Source organism: Prionailurus bengalensis, chromosome C1 (assembly GCF_016509475.1).
Source record: "Prionailurus bengalensis isolate Pbe53 chromosome C1, Fcat_Pben_1.1_paternal_pri, whole genome shotgun sequence".
Classification (NCBI taxonomy): Eukaryota; Metazoa; Chordata; class Mammalia; order Carnivora; family Felidae; genus Prionailurus; species Prionailurus bengalensis.
In genome coordinates, this window is record NC_057345.1 from 31,979,652 (window position 1) to 31,997,718 (window position 18,067).

Genomic DNA, 18,067 nt, shown 5'->3' on the forward strand with positions numbered 1-18,067 from the left:
CTCTGCTGCAGGTGTAGTTCTTTGAAATTTTTCATATGTTTTCTACATACCTGTTTAAATATTGTAATGCTATTGGGTTCAGATTTTACAAATAGTATTTTCCTACTTCACCTCACTTTTCTAATTTATTTACACAGAGTTATTTCCCCCCTTTGTCATCTCTACTTTTGTGTATCTGTGCTTATTCCTTTTCTTTAGTAGGCCAACTACTTAGTTTGTGTATCTTGTGTATCATCCTCCCAAAGGACCGGCATTTTGATTTATTGCTTTTCTATTTTCCACCTCGTTAACTTTTGCTTTTACCTTTCTTTTTTCTTTTTGTTTTCTTTGTGTCGTGACTCTGCTTCTAGCTTTTTGAATTGGGAATTTAAATCCTTAATTTTTATCCTTCCATTTTTATTGATGTCAAGTATTTAAATCTATCAGTTTTCTTTCAACCATTGCTTTAACTGATCTCAAAATTCTGATATGTGTTTATTAATTATTTTTTTAGGAGTTTTGCAATTTTGGTTTATATTTCCCTTTTCACACAAGAGTTGTTTAGAGTTTTAGATTTCAATGTAGAAGGATATTCACCAGGAAACAGAGTGTGATATGTGTACACATACGCGATCTACCTTATTCATTAAAGACTTCAATACCTTTAACTTTTGTCCTCTTGGCCTGCCTTGCCTTGAGAGGCGTGTTAAATCTATCAGTGTGTTTGTCTCTCTTTGCACCTACAATCATTTCCATTTTACGAAGACACATTCTTTGTAATTTGGTTCCAAAATATCTTTAATTATTACATTTTCATTGTGAATTGTGTCACCATTAAGCATTACAAAGTGGCTTCTTTTGTTGAATGCATCCTGGTCTGAATTCTTTTTTTTTTGTTTTTAAATTATTTTTGTGTGAGAAAGAGAGAAAGGGAGAGAGAGACAAAGAGAGAGTGCAAGCATGAGTGGGGGAGGGGCGGGGGGGGCGGGTGGACAGAGGATCCCCAACGCTGACATCAGTGAGTCCGATGCGGGGCTCAAACTTACGAACTGTGAAATCATGACCTCGGCCAAAGCTGGACACTCAACTGACTGAGCCACCCAGGCACCCCTCTTGGTCTGAATTCTGCCTTGTCTAATGTCAGAATTGTAGTATCTGTTATTGTATTGTTTGACTTTCCTTTTCATACCCTTAACCATCCTTTTATTTTTAGTCTTTCTCATTTATTTGACTTTAGGTATGTTTCCTGTACACAGTATAAAGCTGGGTTTGACTCTGAGTACCAATCTGAATTTTTTTCTTTTTTTTCTTTTTTTAATTTTTTTTAACGTTTATTTATTTTTGAGACAGAGAGAGACAGAGCATGAATGGAGGAGGGGCAAAGAGAGAGGGAGACACAGAATTGGAAGCAGGCTCCAGGCTCTGAGCCATCAGCCCAGAGCCCGACGTGGGGCTCGAACTCATGGACCACGAGATGGTGACCTGAGCTGAAGTCAGACGCCCAACCGACTGAGCCACCCAGGCGCCCCTGAATTTTTTTTCTTTGAATAGGTCAGTTAAGACTATTTATATTTATTAATATAAATCACACATTTGGTTTCAACCCTGTCACATTAGGTTTTATTTACTGTGCTTTCCATACTTAGTTCATCTCCTTCTCTGTGTGGTCTGTTTCTTGATCTTTTTGCTCCTTTGTTATTAAGGAAGTTTTGGAATTTTATTTTAGTAGTTACCTTTATACTAACATATTTTATAGTATCCTTAATCTACCTTTTCCTCTTTTAGGCTTCTATTTGGTTTATCAGTTTTAGGTGATATCCTTTGATCCCATCTAAGGATATTACAGGAGGGAGGAAGTTTGCTTCCTGCTTCTGGTGTGAATGCTTGGTGGGATCCTGCAGCAATCCCACCTTCTCTCTTGACCATATTCTGCAGTTCACAACAGCCAGTAATATCAGTAGCCAGCACCACGACCACCACCACCTTGCTCCACTTGAATGGCTTTATAGCACTCCAGAGAGACATCTCTCCATGAACAGCTTTCCCCAGAGGCACCCCTGAAGGCAAATTTCTAGCAAGGTCCACTCTGTGGCACCACAGTGACTTCTCTCGTACAGTGAGCCACAGCTGCGTCCCCTCCAACAAGGTCTACATCTCAGCCCTGAGGATGGGAGAGGGGAGGCTCCTCCTTGGGCCCTCTATCTCAGCTCCAATGTAGTGGTCTGCCCTTGCGTCTGCTCTTATATTCATTAGAGTTCTCTTTCCTTCTGACTAGCCAAACACACCAATACCCCAAGCCTGTGTTACAGTTAATAATTATATTAAACTTTCTGTGTTCAAATTACTGTGTGGGTTCTCTCTTTTCATTGGACCCAGACTGATACCATACTGTTCTATCCCGTCTCCACCTTTGTTTTTGTCTTAGATTAATCATTCCTTGTTTGGATGAAGCTCTTTCTGTATGTAACTCATTCCTCCGGTAGGGCTTGGGTTACAGCATTTCCTAAGCTCCTGCATGCTGAACACATTTCAGTATAATCTCAATACCCAAAAACAGCTTGTATAGATATAAAACCCCATAATCTTATTTTCTTTCCTTGAACTTCTTAAAAACACCACTCTACTTTGTCTTGCTTTGTACTTTGCTATAGCAAAGGATGATGCAAACTTGACTTTCTTTCTAATTTGGCCTTTTTTCTGGAGGCTTAGAGGAAATTTTTCTTTATTCTTAGAATGTAACAGTTTTACTAGAATAGATCTTAGAATAACCAATCTGAATCAATTTTTCCAGGAATAAGGTAGGCCCTTTCAAAATAGAAGTTTGGGTTTTAATTTTTGAAAAATTTAAGTATTAATTCTGGTTCATTGCTTTGTTTATCTTCTTCAGAGACTCCAATAATACCTGCATACATACATTTACACATACACATTAAATCTTTGTTGACTATGTTCTATATCCAACAGTTCCTTTCTGATACTTTTTAACCTTTTCTAATATTTATTTTTATTCTCTTGGCTGTTTTTTTTTTTTGTTTTTTTTTTAAATTTTTTTCAACGTTTATTTATTTTTGGGACAGAGAGAGACAGAGCATGAACAGGGGAGGGGCAGAGAGAGGGAGACACAGAATCAGAAACAGCCTCCAGGCTCTGAGCCATCAGCCCAGAGCCTGACGCGGGGCTCGAACTCACGGACCGCGAGATCGTGACCTGGCTGAAGTCGGACGCTTAACCGACTGCGCCACCCAGGCGCCCCTTGGCTGTTTTTATTTCTCTTCTCAATGTCCCTTATTACATTTTCAGTTAAACCTGTGCCCATTGGGCACCCTGGAATTGAGTCAATTGAGATTATTTTGTCTTTCTTCAATTTTTTTCTTGAGTTTGGACAATTCCATCTTTACATCTTCCTGTCTATTGTGCATTTCTAGTCTGACTTTTAAAATTTATGATTCATGGTATTTTTTTCATATCTGTCAATACTTGTTTAATTCAAGTTGGGTTGTTGTGCAATAGTTTTCTTCTGGTTAGTCACTGATTTTGGCAGAATTTTTAACAGTTAAAATGGTTTTAGCCTCATCTTTGCTTTTTGTCAGATAGAAGCTTTTTATAGGTGTCGATTGCTATTTCCTAATCATTTGAAATGTCTGATATTTTCCTGGACCAGCAAAAACAGGAGGTTCTATTTTGGCAGGGATCTCGGGTTATGAATTTTCTGTTGACCTAATGAAATGCAGTTTCTTTAGTAGATGAGGCTGTTGGGATGGGAAGTGTCTGATGTGTCTTTTGGCTTTATGATTCTCTTCTGTTTCTGTATAATTCTGAATTACGATCCCCTGCTTTTCCTTCAATATGTCTACCCTCCCTCAAAGGTAGCTGTCTTCTCAAGAGTGCTATCTCTAGTCCCTCAATCCAGACTTTCGAACCACTGGCTTCCTTTGGATTCCCCAGTAGGGAAGTAGGTCTTAGCTCTGTTCTCAGTATTTCCCACTCTAAATGGGCCTACATTTTCCTGGAGGTGATTTTGACTGTGTTAGGTCTCCACTGCCCTCTCCCTTTTAAATGCAATTTCTAACCACATAAAACTATTCATTCTGGTATGAGTCAGGTATTAGCTCTAATGGTTTCAGATCTTTATATCTGAAAATGTAATTAAAATCTGTGGTGTTCTTGACTCTCAGTTATGTTTAAACATGAATTAGGGGTGGTTTGGTTTCCTTTTGGATTTGTACATTTCTAGAGAAGTTACTGAAAGACTGATGTGAGGGTTAGGGGCACTGACATGCCCCCCCTCATGCAGTCAAAAATTGCGTAGAATCTTTGACTTCCCCCAAACTTTACTAATAGCCTACTGTTGACCAGAAGCCTTAATGATAATGTGAAGAGTTGATTAACACATATTTTGTGTGCTATATGTATTATATAGTGTATTCTTATAATAAAGGAAGGTAGAAAGAAGAAAATGTTACTAAGAAAATATTAAGGAAGAGAAAATACATTTATAGTACTGTACTGTATTTACAGAAATAAATTTGTGTATAAGTGGAGCTGTGTAGTTCAAGCCTGTGTTGTTCAAGGGTCAACTCTACTTTTTAATAGCCTATCAAGATGTTTCCAAATAGCAATTCATCAAGCAGGTTGAGAATAATACAATACTATTTAGCTCTAAAAAGGAATGAAGAATATCTCCATGCTACTAAGAAGTCATCTTTAGGGTATTTCATTAAGTGGCAAAAAGTAAGGTTAAGACCAATATGTATAGTATGCTGTCATTTATATAAGAAGGTGGGAAATACCTTATGTATTTTGTACACACACAGACACACACACAGGATATTTGTATTTTTAAAAAATGGGAATATAGACAGGGGCTACCTATGGCAGAAGAAGGGAAGAAAGTGAAGGCGATTTCTCTCAATATACTTCCCTTTACAGATTTGACTTTAAGAATGATGTGTATCACATATACATTTATAAAGAAAAATTTCCAAGAAGCAATCTCTAAAAATAAAAAACAATACAACAAATGAACCCAGGTTTATACCAAGTTGGTGGCACTGCCACCCAGAGAGAAACTAATCCAAGCAAACTTATAATATATTGACTATCCTTCATTGGAGGGTAGGAAAACAAGAAATGCAAGTAACTCAAACACCGTCAGTAATGATAATGGTGGTCAGTGTTGCTACTGTGATTCTGAGACTGTTGTCCTGTGTACTATAATAGGATAAAACAACTGAGTTATTTTGCTAGTGACATGGAGAACTAGGGTTTTGTTGTGGTATAAAGGAGATACAGATTAAAGACAGCAAAGATAAAGTAAATAAAAGCACCATTTGTCCCGAACTTTAGTACGAAGTATCAATATGAACTAATGATTTTCTCTTAATAATAATAACAGTAACAGTAATAATAACAATAAGGCAGTTCCTATCTCTCTATATCAAAAAGATGTAGAAAGAATGACCAACCCAGTAGCACTGAGTACTCTAGGATTCGGATAATAGTCTCTAAATACCATTTTCCACTAAGAAGAACCGGAAGAACTGGGCATCTAAAAGAAACAGCTGATTCCATATTTGAGGCAGATAATTTAAAAGATGAGCCTGGCACTTGTTGAGATGAGCACTGGACATTATTATATGTAAGTGATGAATCACTGGGTCCTACTCCGGGAACCAATACTACATTGTATGTGAACTAACTTGAATTAAAAAAAAAAAAAAAAAAAGATGAGTCTGGAAGATTTTGAAATTTCAAAAATCCAACACAGCTATCAAACAATGAAGTGTCAGAAGACTGGATGCCTGGGTGGCTCAGTCCATCAAGCACCCGACTCATGATCTCAGGATCATGAGATCGAGCACCGTGTCGGGCTCTGCACTGGGTGTGGAGCCTGCTTGAGATTCTCACTCTCTCTCCCTCTACCCTCCCCCGCTGCACTGTGCTGCCACTGGTGCACTCTCTCTCTCTCTCTAAAAAAGAAAAGAAAAGAAAAGAAAAGAAAAGAAAAGAAAAGAAAAGAAAAGAAAAGAAAAGAAAAGAAAAGAAAAAAGAAAGGAAAGGAAAGGAAAGGAAAGGAAAGGAAAGGAAGGAAGGAAGGAAGGAAGGAAGGAAGGAAGGAAGGAAGGAAGAAAGAAAGAAAGAAAGAAAGAAAGAAAGAAAGAAAGAAAGAAAGAAAAGGAAAAAAAAGTGTCAGGAAACCATTTGATGAGGCTCCTATGCAGCCGACGGGACAAATCAAGAATCAGTAAGGACAATTAGTGTAATGGAATGAAACATGTCAAATATGTAAGAATCCTTGGGTTTATGATACTAAGTAACAATAACAACAAAAACGTCCTTAAATATTTTTGGAGGATGGTAGTAAACTAATTCATTATTTTGAAAATTGGTAAAGAATCAAGCATTTAAGCTTTCTTCCATGAACTATAACCTCACAATAACCAAAAATGTGATGGAAGTTTAATAGATATATTCCATTTAATTTATGTGGACAGAACTGTAAGATTAAAATTTCCCATTTTGCAACCATAATGAATTGATTGCTCTATATCAGGAGTCAGCAAATTATAGCCAGCAGGCCAGTCATCTGTTTTTGTAAATATAAGATTTTATTGGAACACAGCCTTGCCCACGTATTTATGTACTGTCTGTGGCTATTTTTGCATTACAATAACAAAGCTGACTAGTTGTAACAGAGAATGTATGGCCCATAAACCTGAAAGTTTTACTGTCTAACTCTTTAAGAAAATCTGTCAACCCTTGATCTAGACCACAAGCAGTAACAGCTGCTACATTATAAAATGAGAGAAATGAGACCATATATATATATCCTTCCCAATAGAAGTAAACACCACTACCTATGAAATGTTCTTATGAAAAAATTGAACCTGAACCTGATCAAGCCTCAAGATCTAGCTGACAATTTCTAGAAAAGAGAGAACATGGAAATGTGTCAAATGTTACCATAGAGATACAATCAGCAAAATCTAATTGTGGGAGATAATTAAAGACAAATTACTTAGATTTTTCAACAAATAAATTGCAAGAAAAAAATAAGAGAGAAAGAGAACCCATAGATTAAAAGAGACTTAAAGGACATGTCAACCAAGTGCAATATGTGCATCTTATTTGAATCCTGATTCAAAGGAACTAATAAAGAGAAAGAGAGAGGAGACAGACAGACAAACAGGGAAAATTTAAACACTGAGTAAATATTAGTTGGTATTAAGGAATTACCGTTAGTTTATAAACACATGATAATGTTATTATGATTGTTTTAAAAATATTATCTACGAGACATAGATACGGGCAACAGGGCAGGAGGGGGCAGGAAATATGTGCAGATACAAATAAAACATGATCGATTATGTGTTGATAATTATCAAGGATAAAGAGTACATGGACATTCACTGTGCTATTCTTGTGACTTCTGTATGTGTTTGGAATTTTATTACAAATAAATTTTTTAAATGGGGGATAATTCAGTAACCACCTGGGGATTTCCTGCAAATGTCATCTGTCCTCTAATGCTCAATTAATTTAGCACAACCCCCTGAGGGGAACATAGCCCACAGCTCATAACCCATCTCTCTCTATTCTCTGTTGAGACTCATTGCAATAGTGACTGATAGTAATTGATGAGATGGGCTGAGTCACTTATACTGAGGGGAAAAAACAAAAAGATAAATCTGATCTTGAGAAGAAAATTCTAGTGGGGTTATTAGTTTAAGTAAAAGAACACATTTTACTTAACAACTGATTCAAAGTGAGAAAATTACAAGGACCAAGTGAGAATTTAAGGAAAAGGAGATAAGGAACCTCTGTATCAGTCATCTTGTTACTGAAAGATTTTTCTCTCACCTCTGGTTATCCTTGTAGGATTTGGTAAAATCCTTTATGGTTTTTTGAGGCAGGCTAAATGGTAAAACCTCCTTCCACTCTCTCAGGGTAACTGGGAACTGATGAAAGGTGTGGTTTCGAGTTAGAAAAAGGAGAGCTTAAGAAATAAGCTTGGATATCGTAAGTTAATGTAGAGATGGACATGTCCATATTTTATAGCACATTTCATTTTGGTAGGCCTTTTCTTTTGGCCATATGAAAGAGAAGAATAGGCAGGGGACCCTAGGCTTTCCTGTAACAGGATGTAGCATTCTGGGAAGATAACTAATTGGCTAAGGAAGGCTTGGGTCTAGTTACTTACCCAGAGGGGGCTGCAGCATACCCCCATTCTTCTCACAGTTCCCAATAGGCTGGATTTCAGATGAGTCAACCAGCCGCCAGAAGTCATTCTTGTTGTCACTGCCATCAAGGCGAAGGCGGAGCCGGGCACCTGTCAGTCCAACTACTGTCGCAATACATGTGGATGTGGTATTCCTGGGGTCCTGTGCTTCCAATTTCATGCTGATCTTGAACTCGTTGCTTGGAGGTGTGTAGGACTGAGAAAAACAAGCCATGGGGATTAGGCAGACTAAGAGTATAAGGCATTTTCAGTAAAGATGTTAAGAGATGGAGCCTGAAAATTTAATGCTTTGTACTGAAATTGGTTACAGTGGGGCCCAGGACAAGCACCTTGAACTATTCCCTGATACTTAGGAAGGATTTCATGTAAAAGAAACACTGGAAGGTAAGATGAAGGGGAAAAAATTTACTTTCCACAAAAGCATCAAATATTGACTCACACCAGTAAGAAAAGCACAGCAGTGTCTCAAATCGTCCTGACTTAAATGCTTCTTCATCCTGTCTTCTCTAACATCCTAACTCTCCAGGTGTTCATAACATTTTCTCCTCAGAAATCATCCTATTAAACTTGCACATCCTTAATGTCTCTTCATGGAGCGTTTCAGTATGCAGGTTTGTGTAATCATCACACAGGCCCAAAGACTATTTTTCTTATTTTGACATTAACTTAGAAATCAATTCACAGTTTTAAAAACAATTTTAAGTTATAATTGACATACCATAAACTATACACTTTGTTAAATCTTGACATACGTATACACCCATGACACCATATATATCACATACACCTTGAAACCATCATCATAATCAAGATAATGAACATGGACACACTCCCAAGTTTTTTCATGTCCCTTTATAATTCTTCTGTCTGGCCCTTCCCAGACCCCTGTCCCCAGGCAAACATTGATTACTTTCTCTCACTGTAGATTGACTGGTTTGCATTTCTTCCTCTTAAGTGGAATCAGAATAAACTCTGTTTGTGTTTGTCTAGCTTCTTTCACCCAGCATAATTATTCTGATATTCATCCCTATTGTTGAATGTATCAATAACTCATTTTTTAAAAAAAATTTTTTTAGAATGAAATCTGGCCATTTGTAGCAACGTGGATGGAACTGGAGGGTGTTATACTAAGTAAAATAAGTCAGGCAGAGAAAGACAGATATCTTATGTTTTCACTCCTATGTGGATCCTGAGAAACTTAACAGAAGACCAAGGGGGAGGGGAAGGGGGAAAAAAAAGTTACAGAGAGGGAAGGAGGCAAACCATAAGAGACTCTTAAATACTGAGAACAAACTGAGGGTTGATGGGGGTTGGGGGAGAGGGGAAATTGGGTGATGGGCATCGAGGAGGGCACCTGTTGGGGTGAGCACTGGGTGTTGTATGGAAACCAACTTGACAATAAATTATATAAAAATAAAAATTAATTTTTTTTAATATATACTCCATTTTTTTTTAAACACTTTATTTTTTCAAAGCAGTTTTAGGTTCAGAAGAAAACCAACAGGAAGGTAAAGAGATTTCCCATATATACTCAGCCCCAACACATGCATAGTCTCCCCTGTTATTGACACCCCTCACCACAGTGGTACATTTGTTACAAATGATGAACTTATATTGACACATCATAATTATCCAAAGTCCACACGTCACATTAGGGTTCTCTCCTGGTGTTGTACCTTCTGTGGGTTTGGTCAAATGTATAATGGCGTGTGTTTATCATTATAGGATCATACAAAATAGTTTAACTGTCTTAAAAATCCTCGGTGTTCTGTCAATTCATCCCTCACTCACCCACCCACTGGCAGCCACTGATCTTCTTAGGGTCTCTATAGTTTTGCAGCCTTTTCAGGCTGGCTTCTTTCCGTCAGTAATAGGCATTTAAGTTTCCTCCATGTCTGCTCATGGCTTGATAGCTCATTTCTTTTTAGGGCTTATATTCTGTTGTTTGGCTATACCATATTTTTTTCATTCACCTACTGAAGGGCATCTTGGTTGCTTCCAAGTTTTGGCAGTTATGAATAAAAGTGCAACAAGCATCTACGTGCAGGTTTTTTGCTGGTGTAAGTTTTTAAGTCATTTGAGTAAATACCAAAGAATATGGTTGCTCGATCTCATAGTAAGAGTATGTTTTGTTTCATAAGAAATCACCACACTATCTTACAAAAATGGTTACGCAATTTCGCGTTACCACAATAAACGAATTCCTGTTGCCCACATCCTTGCTCACATTTGTTGGTATCAGTGTTTTCTGGATTTTGGCCATTCTAATAGGTGTGTAGTGGCATCCCACTACTGTTAATTTGTATTTCTCTGATGACATATGATGTGGAGTATCTTTTCACATGCTTTTTTTGTCATCTGCATGTCCTCTTTCGTGAGAAGTCTAAGATCTTTGGCCCATTTTTTAAATCAAGTTGTTTCATTTCTTGACACTTTAAGAGTTCTTTGCAGATTTTGGATAACATTCCTTTACCAGATATGCCTTTTCCAAATATTTTCTCCCAGTCTGTGGCTTGTCCTCTTATTCTCTTTGACAGTGTCATTCACGGAGGCAGGCTTTAATTTTAACAAAGTCCAGCTTATCAATGATTTCTTTTATGGATCATGTCTTTAGTGTTGTATCCAAAAAGTCATTGCCACACCCAAGGTCATCTTGTTTTTCCCCTAGGTTATCTTCTAGTTTTACAGTTTTGGGTTATATATTTAGTCTGTGGTCTGTTTTGCACTAACTTTTGTGAAGGATATAAGGTTTCAGTCTAGGTTCCTTTTTTTTTTTTTTTTTTTTTTTGCATGTGGCTGTCCAGTTAAGCACTATTTGCTGAAAAAAACTATCTTAGGTCCATGGTATTGCCTTTGCTCCTTTGTCAAAGATCAGTTGCCTATACTTATGTGGGGCTATTCCTTGGCTCTCTGTTCTGTTCCATTGATCCATCTGGTTCTTCTTTTGCAAACAGCACACTGTCTTGATTCCTGTTTCTTTATAGTGAGCCTTGAAGTCGGGTGGTGTCAGTCCCCCAACCCTGTTCTCCTTCAATACTGTGTTGGCTATTCTAGATCTTCGCCTCTCCATGTAAACTCTAAAATCAATTTTTCCACAAAATAACTTGCTGTAATTTTCATTAGGCTTGCACTGAATCTATAGATCATGATGGGAAGAACTGACATCTTCACAATATTGAATCTTCCTATTCTTGAACATGGACTATTTTTCCGTTTTTTGTTTTTGTTGTTCATTGGTTTCACCAGATTTTGTAGTTTTCCTCATACAAAGCTTGTATATATTCTGTTAGATTTATACTTAAGTGCTTCATTTTTGGAGGTCCTCAATGGTACTGTATTTTTAATTTCAGAATCCACTTGTTCATTACAGTATAAAGGAAAGCCACTGACTTTATTAACCTTGTATCCTGAAACTTTGCTGTAATTGCTTATTAATTCCAGGTTTGTTTTTTTTTTTTTTGTCAATTCAGATTTTCTACAAAGACAATTATGTCATCTGCAAACAAAGAGTTTTATTTTTTCCTTCCTAAGCTGTATATCTTTTATTTCCTTTTCTTGTCTTATTGCAGTATCTAAAACTTCCACTACGATACTGAAAAAAAGAGGTGAGAGGAGACATCTTGCCTTTTTCCTGATCTTAGTGGGAAAGCTTCTAGTTTCTCACCATTAAGTATGATGCTGGCTATAAGATTAGTAGATAGTATCTCTCAGCATAACTATTCTGATAGTCATCCTATTGCTGAATGCATTAATAATTCATTTCTCTTTATTGCTGAGTAGTAAATCATGTTGATAAACATTTGGGGTGTTTCCAGTTTTTTTTAAATGTTTGAGAGAGAAAGAGAGTGAGCACAGGGGAGGGCAGAGAGAGAAAGTGGGAGAGAGAGAATTCCAAGTGCAGAGCCTAAAGGAGGGCTCAATCCCACAAACCATGAGATCATGATGTGAGCTGAAACCAAGAGTCAGATGCTCAACTGACTGAGCCATCCAGGCATCCCGTTTTTTGTTTTGTTTTGTTTTTTGTTTTTTCCAGTTTTTGATGATTACAAATAAATTGTTAATAAACGCCCATGTATAAATCTTTGTATGGGAATACACTTTCTTTTCTCTAGGGTAAATATCTAAAGGTGAAATGGATGGATCATATGGTAGGTATTTATTTGTTTAACTCACATACCAGAAAATTTACCTTTTTATAGTATATACCTTGGTAGTTTTTTTAGTATATTCATAGAGTTGTGCAAACATCACTCGATTTAAATTTAGAACATTTTCATCATCCCCAAAAGAATTCCCATACCCATTAGCAGTCTCTCCCCATTCAGCCCTCAGCCCAGCCTAGAAACGATTAATCTTCTGTTTCTATGGATTAAAGGTTTAATTTAAATGGAATTATACAGTATGTGAGTGGTTCCTTCCTTCACTTAGCATAATGTTTTCAAGGTTAATGTGTGTTGTATTTCATTCATTTTCACTGATGAGTAATATTCCATTGTGTGAATATACTACATTTTGCTTAACCATTCATCAATTGATGGACACTGAGTTTTCTCTTTTTGGCTATTATGTATAATGATGCCATTTGTGTATAAGTTTTGTGTGGTCATGTGTTTTCCTTACCTAGGAGTGGGAATCCTGGTTCATGTGCTAATTCTATGTTTAACATTTTGAGTAGCTTCTAAACTGTTTTCTAACGTGATTACAACATTTTACAATCTTACCAGCAATGTATGAAGGTTCCAATTTCTTCATATCCTCACCATCCTTGTTACTGTCTGCCTTTTTATCATTTAACTTATTTATTAATGTTTATTTATTTCTGAGAGAGAGACAGAGTGAGACAGAGAGGGAGGGGCAGAGAGAGAGGGCAACATAGAATCTAAGGCAGGCTTCAGGCTTCGAGTCATCTGCCCAGAGCCTGAGTAGGGGCTCGAACTCACGAACAGCAAGATCATGACCTGAGCCGAAGTCAGACGCTCAACCAACTGAGCCCCCAGGCGCCCCATGGTCTGTCTTTTTAATTTCAACTATCCTAGTAGATATGAAGTGGTATCTCACAGCACTTTTCATTTGCATTTCCCTCAAGATTAATGATATTAAGCATCTGTTATGTGCTTATTGGCCAGTTGTGTGTATTTGGAGAAATATCTATTGAAATTTTTTGCCCATTTAAAAATTAGGTTGTCTTTGCCCATTTAAAACTTAGGTTGTCTTATTAATTTAAAAATTAGGTTCTTCAGGGGCACCTGGGTGGCTCAGTCAGTTAAGGGTCTGACTTCGACTCAGGTCATGATCTTGCGGTTTGTGGTTTTGAGACCCGTGTCTGGCTCTGTGCTGACAGCTCAGAGCCTGGATCCTGCTTCGGATTCTGTGTCTTCCTCTCTCTCGGCCCCTCTCCCGCTTCTTCTCTCTCTCTCTCAAAAATGAATAAATGTAAAAGAAAAAATTAAAAAATTTTGGTTCTTCATATATTCTAGATACAAGTTCCTTATCAGATACATAATTTGTGAACATTTTCTCCCACTTTGTGGATCATCTTTTCACTTTCTTGATAGTGTTCTTGGAAGCACAAAAGTTTTTAATTTTTATGAAGTCTAATTTATCTAGTTTTTCTTTTGTGGCTTGTGCTTTTGGTGCCATATCTAAAAAACCATTGCCTAATCCAAGGGCATGAAGATTTACTCCTATGTTTTCTTCTAAGAGTTCTATAGTTTTAGCTCTTACATTTAGGACTATCAGCTACTTGAACTTAATTTTTGTATATGGTATGGAGGTAGGGTGCAACTACATCCTTTTGTATGTGCATATCCAATTCTCCCCGCACTAGTTATTAAAAATCCCACTTAACTTTGTCCAAAATCAATTAAGCATAAATGTATGAGTTTATTTCCGGACTCTCAAGTCTAATCCACTGACGTATAAGTCTATCTTTATTCCAGTACCACAATGTCTTGAGTATTGTAGCTTCATAGTAAGTTTTGAAATCAGGAAATGTGAGTTCTCTACCTTTGTTCTTCTTTTCCAACGTTGTTTTGGCTATTTTGGTTCCCTTGTGTTTCTTTATGGATTTTAGAATCAACTTGTCAATTTCTGCAACATAGGTACCTGGGATTTTGATAGGAATTACATCAAATTGTTAGATTAATTAGGAGAGCACTGCTGTCAGCTATGTGATTTGCCAATATTTTCCAAGACTATGGCTTATATTTCCTTCTTTTACCAGTGTCTTTTGAAGGGCAGATGTCCTTAACTTTGACAAAATCTGCTTTATGATTTCTTTATGTAAGTTTTTCATGTTTGTCAGTTTATTCCTAATTTTTTTCCTGCTATTGTAAATGAGAGTTTCTCTTCCATTATGTCTTCTATTAAGTTACTTTTAACCATGTTACTGAGGTATAAACATTTTTTTTTCAGGTTAAAGATGTATTATTCAATTCCTAATTTAGTGATTTTTTTTTTTTTGGCTCAGTAGTCTGTTGTTGAAGTTTGTTTTTGCGAAACTGTATCTTAAAAAACTTTTTAAAAATGTTTATTTGTTTTTGAGAGAGAGAGGGACAGAGAGTCGAGCACAAGCAGGGGCAGAGAGAGAGGAAGGCACAGAATCTAGGCTCTAGGCTCTGAGCTGTCAGCACCAAAGCGACTTGGAGCTCGAACTGACGAGCTGTGAGATCATGACCTAAGCCAAAGTCGGACGCTTACCTAACTAAGCCACCCAGGTGCTCTGCCAGACTATATTTTAAAGTATGTTTTCACCAGTAGTTTATGAAAGTTCCATTTACTCCACATCCTTGCCACTATTAGGTATGGTCAGTCCTTTCTATCAGAGACATTTAAATAAATGTATAGAGATAGTTCATTATGATTTTGCTTTGTATTTCCCTAATAAAAATGTTAACCATCAATTCATGTACTTATTTGCTACCCACATATTTTCTTTAGTGGTTGCTTTACTCTTTCAATCTGAATCCCTTTCCTTCCTCCCTCGCTCTCTCCCTTCCTCCTTTCCATCCTTTGTTTTGTTTTTTGTTTTGGCCTGGTCACATTGGTAGTACAATGTTGAATGGAAGTGGTAAAAGCAGACATCCTTGTCTTATTCTTGATGTTAAGGGGAAAACGTTTAAACTTTTACCATTAAGTATGATAACTATAAGTTTTTCATAGATGCCTTTTAGGATTTAGGAAATTCCCTTCTATTTCTTGTTGTGAGAGTCTTGATTTGCAACGGACATTGGATTTGGTCAATGCTTTTTGTGCATCTATTGAGATGATCATACTTTTTCTTCATTAGTATGTTCACATGGTGAAACATTGATTGATTTTTGAATGTTTAATCAACCTAAAATTCTTGGAATTAAGCTCCACCTAGTCATGATGAAGTACTATTATATGTTGTTAAAATCAATTTCTTAGAATTTCCTTTAGATTTTTTACACATATCTTTATGTGGGATGTTGCTTTGTAGTTTTTTCTTTCAGTATCTTTACCTGATTTTGATATCAGAGTAATATTTGCTTCAAAGAATGATCTGGAATGTATTCCCTTTTCTTAAATTTTCTGGAAGAGTCTGTGTAGAATTTGTGTTACTTTCTCCTTAAATGTTTGGAAAAATTCACCAGTGAAGTCATCTGGGCCTGAAGTTTTCTTTGTGTGAAATTTCTTAACTATGAATTCAGCTTCTGTAACAGAAATAGTGCTGTTCAGATTTTCTTTAAGTGAACTTTGGTAACATGTGTTATTCATGAAAATTATCCATTGCAACTAAGTTATCAAACTTAAAGGCATAAATTTGTTCGTAATATTCTTTTATTATCTTTTTAATATTTGTAGAATCAACAGTGATGTTACTCCTTCCAGTTCTGCTATTAGTAATCTGTGTCGTCTTTTCTTCTTGATTAATCTGGCTAGAAGTTCATCATTTCTATTGATCTTTGCAAAGACTCGGCTTTTGACTTCAATGATTTTCGTGTTTGTTTTTTTTTTTATATCATTGGTTTATGCTCTGATTTTTATTATTTCCTTTTCTCTGCTTACTTTGGGGATAATTTGCTCTTTTTGTCCCCCTAGTTATTTAAAATGGAAGCTGAAGTCACTAAATGAAACTTTTCTTCTTTTCTAGTATTGGTGTTTAGTACTATAAGCTCCTTGTAAGGACTGCTTTAGCAGCAATCCACAACTCTGAAATGTTCTATTTTCACTTCCATTTAGTTGAAAATATTGTTTAAAGTTTATTTATTTATTTTGGGAAAGAGAGCACAAATGGAGGAGGGGCAGAGAAAAGAGAAATCCAAGCAGGTTCCATGCTGTCAGTGCAGAGCCCAAATGCTGGGCTCAATCTCACAACCCATGAGATCATGACCTGAGCCAAAATCAAGAGTGGGACACTTAATCAACTGGGTCACCCAGGCTCCCCTAGTTGAAAATATTTGTTAATGTCCCTTTTAATTTCTCCATACCCAAGGGGGTATTTAGAAATGTGTTAGTTTCCAAATATTTAGAGATTTTCTGCTATTAATTTTTAATTTAACTTAGCATACTTTATATTACTCACAGCTTTTAAATTTATCAAAACTTATTTTATGGTCCAGAATATGGCCTAACTTGGTAAACTGTGTGCACTTGAAAAGAATGTACACTCTACTGTTGCTGGGGATGCTCTATATCTGTCAATTAGGTCCAACTGACAAACACTGACAGTGTTGCCAATGTCTACTATTCACTTGCTGATTTCTTACTACTTGTTCTTTAATCACAGAGGGGAGTATTAGAACTCCCAGCTACAAATAAATTTAGATTTATTCATTTCTCCTTACATTTCTATTTGCTTCAAATAAAAATGTCTGACCCCTTTCATGATGAAATTGTCTTTTTTTTTTTTTTAAATCCCTGGTAGTAGTCTTTACTCTGAGATATATTTTGATATTAACATAGTCATTTTAGTTTTATTATGGCTAATGTCAGCGGAGTATATCATTTTCCATCCTTTTACTTTTAACCTGTTTATGTCTTTATATTTAAAGTATAATTTCTTGCAAGCAGTATACAATTGGGTCTGGGTTTTTTTTTTTTTTTCAATGTGACAATCTCAACCTTTTAACTGAGGCATTTAGACCATTTATAATTAATTTGATTACTGATATGGTTGGATTTAAGTCTACCATCTGCTATTTATTTTCTATTATTTTAGTAGTTGTTTTGGTCTTTATAGTAAACATGTTTACCTCATCAGTCTATCTTCAAGTATACTACTTCATGTAAAAGAATCTTACAGTAGTATATTTAAGATTTCTCCTCTACTGGGCATTTATGCTTTTGTTATACATTTTATTTATACATCTGTTATCACCTCAATAATGCAATATGATTATTACTATTTACATAATTACCCTTTGTAGAGATTTAAATAAGAAAAAACATGTTTTTACCCTTATGTATTTACATCTTATGTATTTACCCTTGTAATTACAATTTTTTAATTATTTTTTTTTCATATTTATTTATTTATTTATTTATGGGAGACAGAGAGAGAGCACAAGCGGAGGATGGGAAGGGAGAGAAGGAGACACAGAATCCAAAGCAGGCTCCAGGGTCTGAGCTGTCAGCACAGAGCCTGACACGGCGCTCGAACTCACAAACCACAAGATCATGACCTGAGCCGAAGTCGGACGCTCAACTGACTGAGCCACCCAGGCGCCCCACCTTTCTAATTACAATTACCAGGGATTTTCATTCCTTTTTATAGATCTGTAATTCTACCTGGTAATATTTTCCTTTTGCCTGACACACTTCCTTTAACATTTCTTGTATTGAGTCTTCTGGTGATGAATTCTTTTGGTTTTTGTATGTCTGAAA

General features: G+C 36.3%; 1 protein-coding gene across 18 annotated transcripts in view; it reads right to left on the bottom strand.

Annotated features, from left to right (window-relative positions):
• The window catches only part of SCMH1 (Scm polycomb group protein homolog 1), a 188,452-nt gene that overhangs the window by 99,032 nt on the left and 71,353 nt on the right, over positions 1 to 18,067 (bottom strand). For 17 of the 18 annotated variants that reach the window (XM_043574594.1, XM_043574578.1, XM_043574579.1 and 14 more), the window contains one exon: positions 8,180 to 8,414. In XM_043574594.1, the coding sequence (XP_043430529.1) occupies positions 8,180 to 8,414 (235 nt within the window). Of the gene's footprint in view, positions 1 to 8,179; positions 8,415 to 18,067 lie in introns of those variants that run through there. The other variant, XM_043574589.1, reaches the window with a different exon arrangement.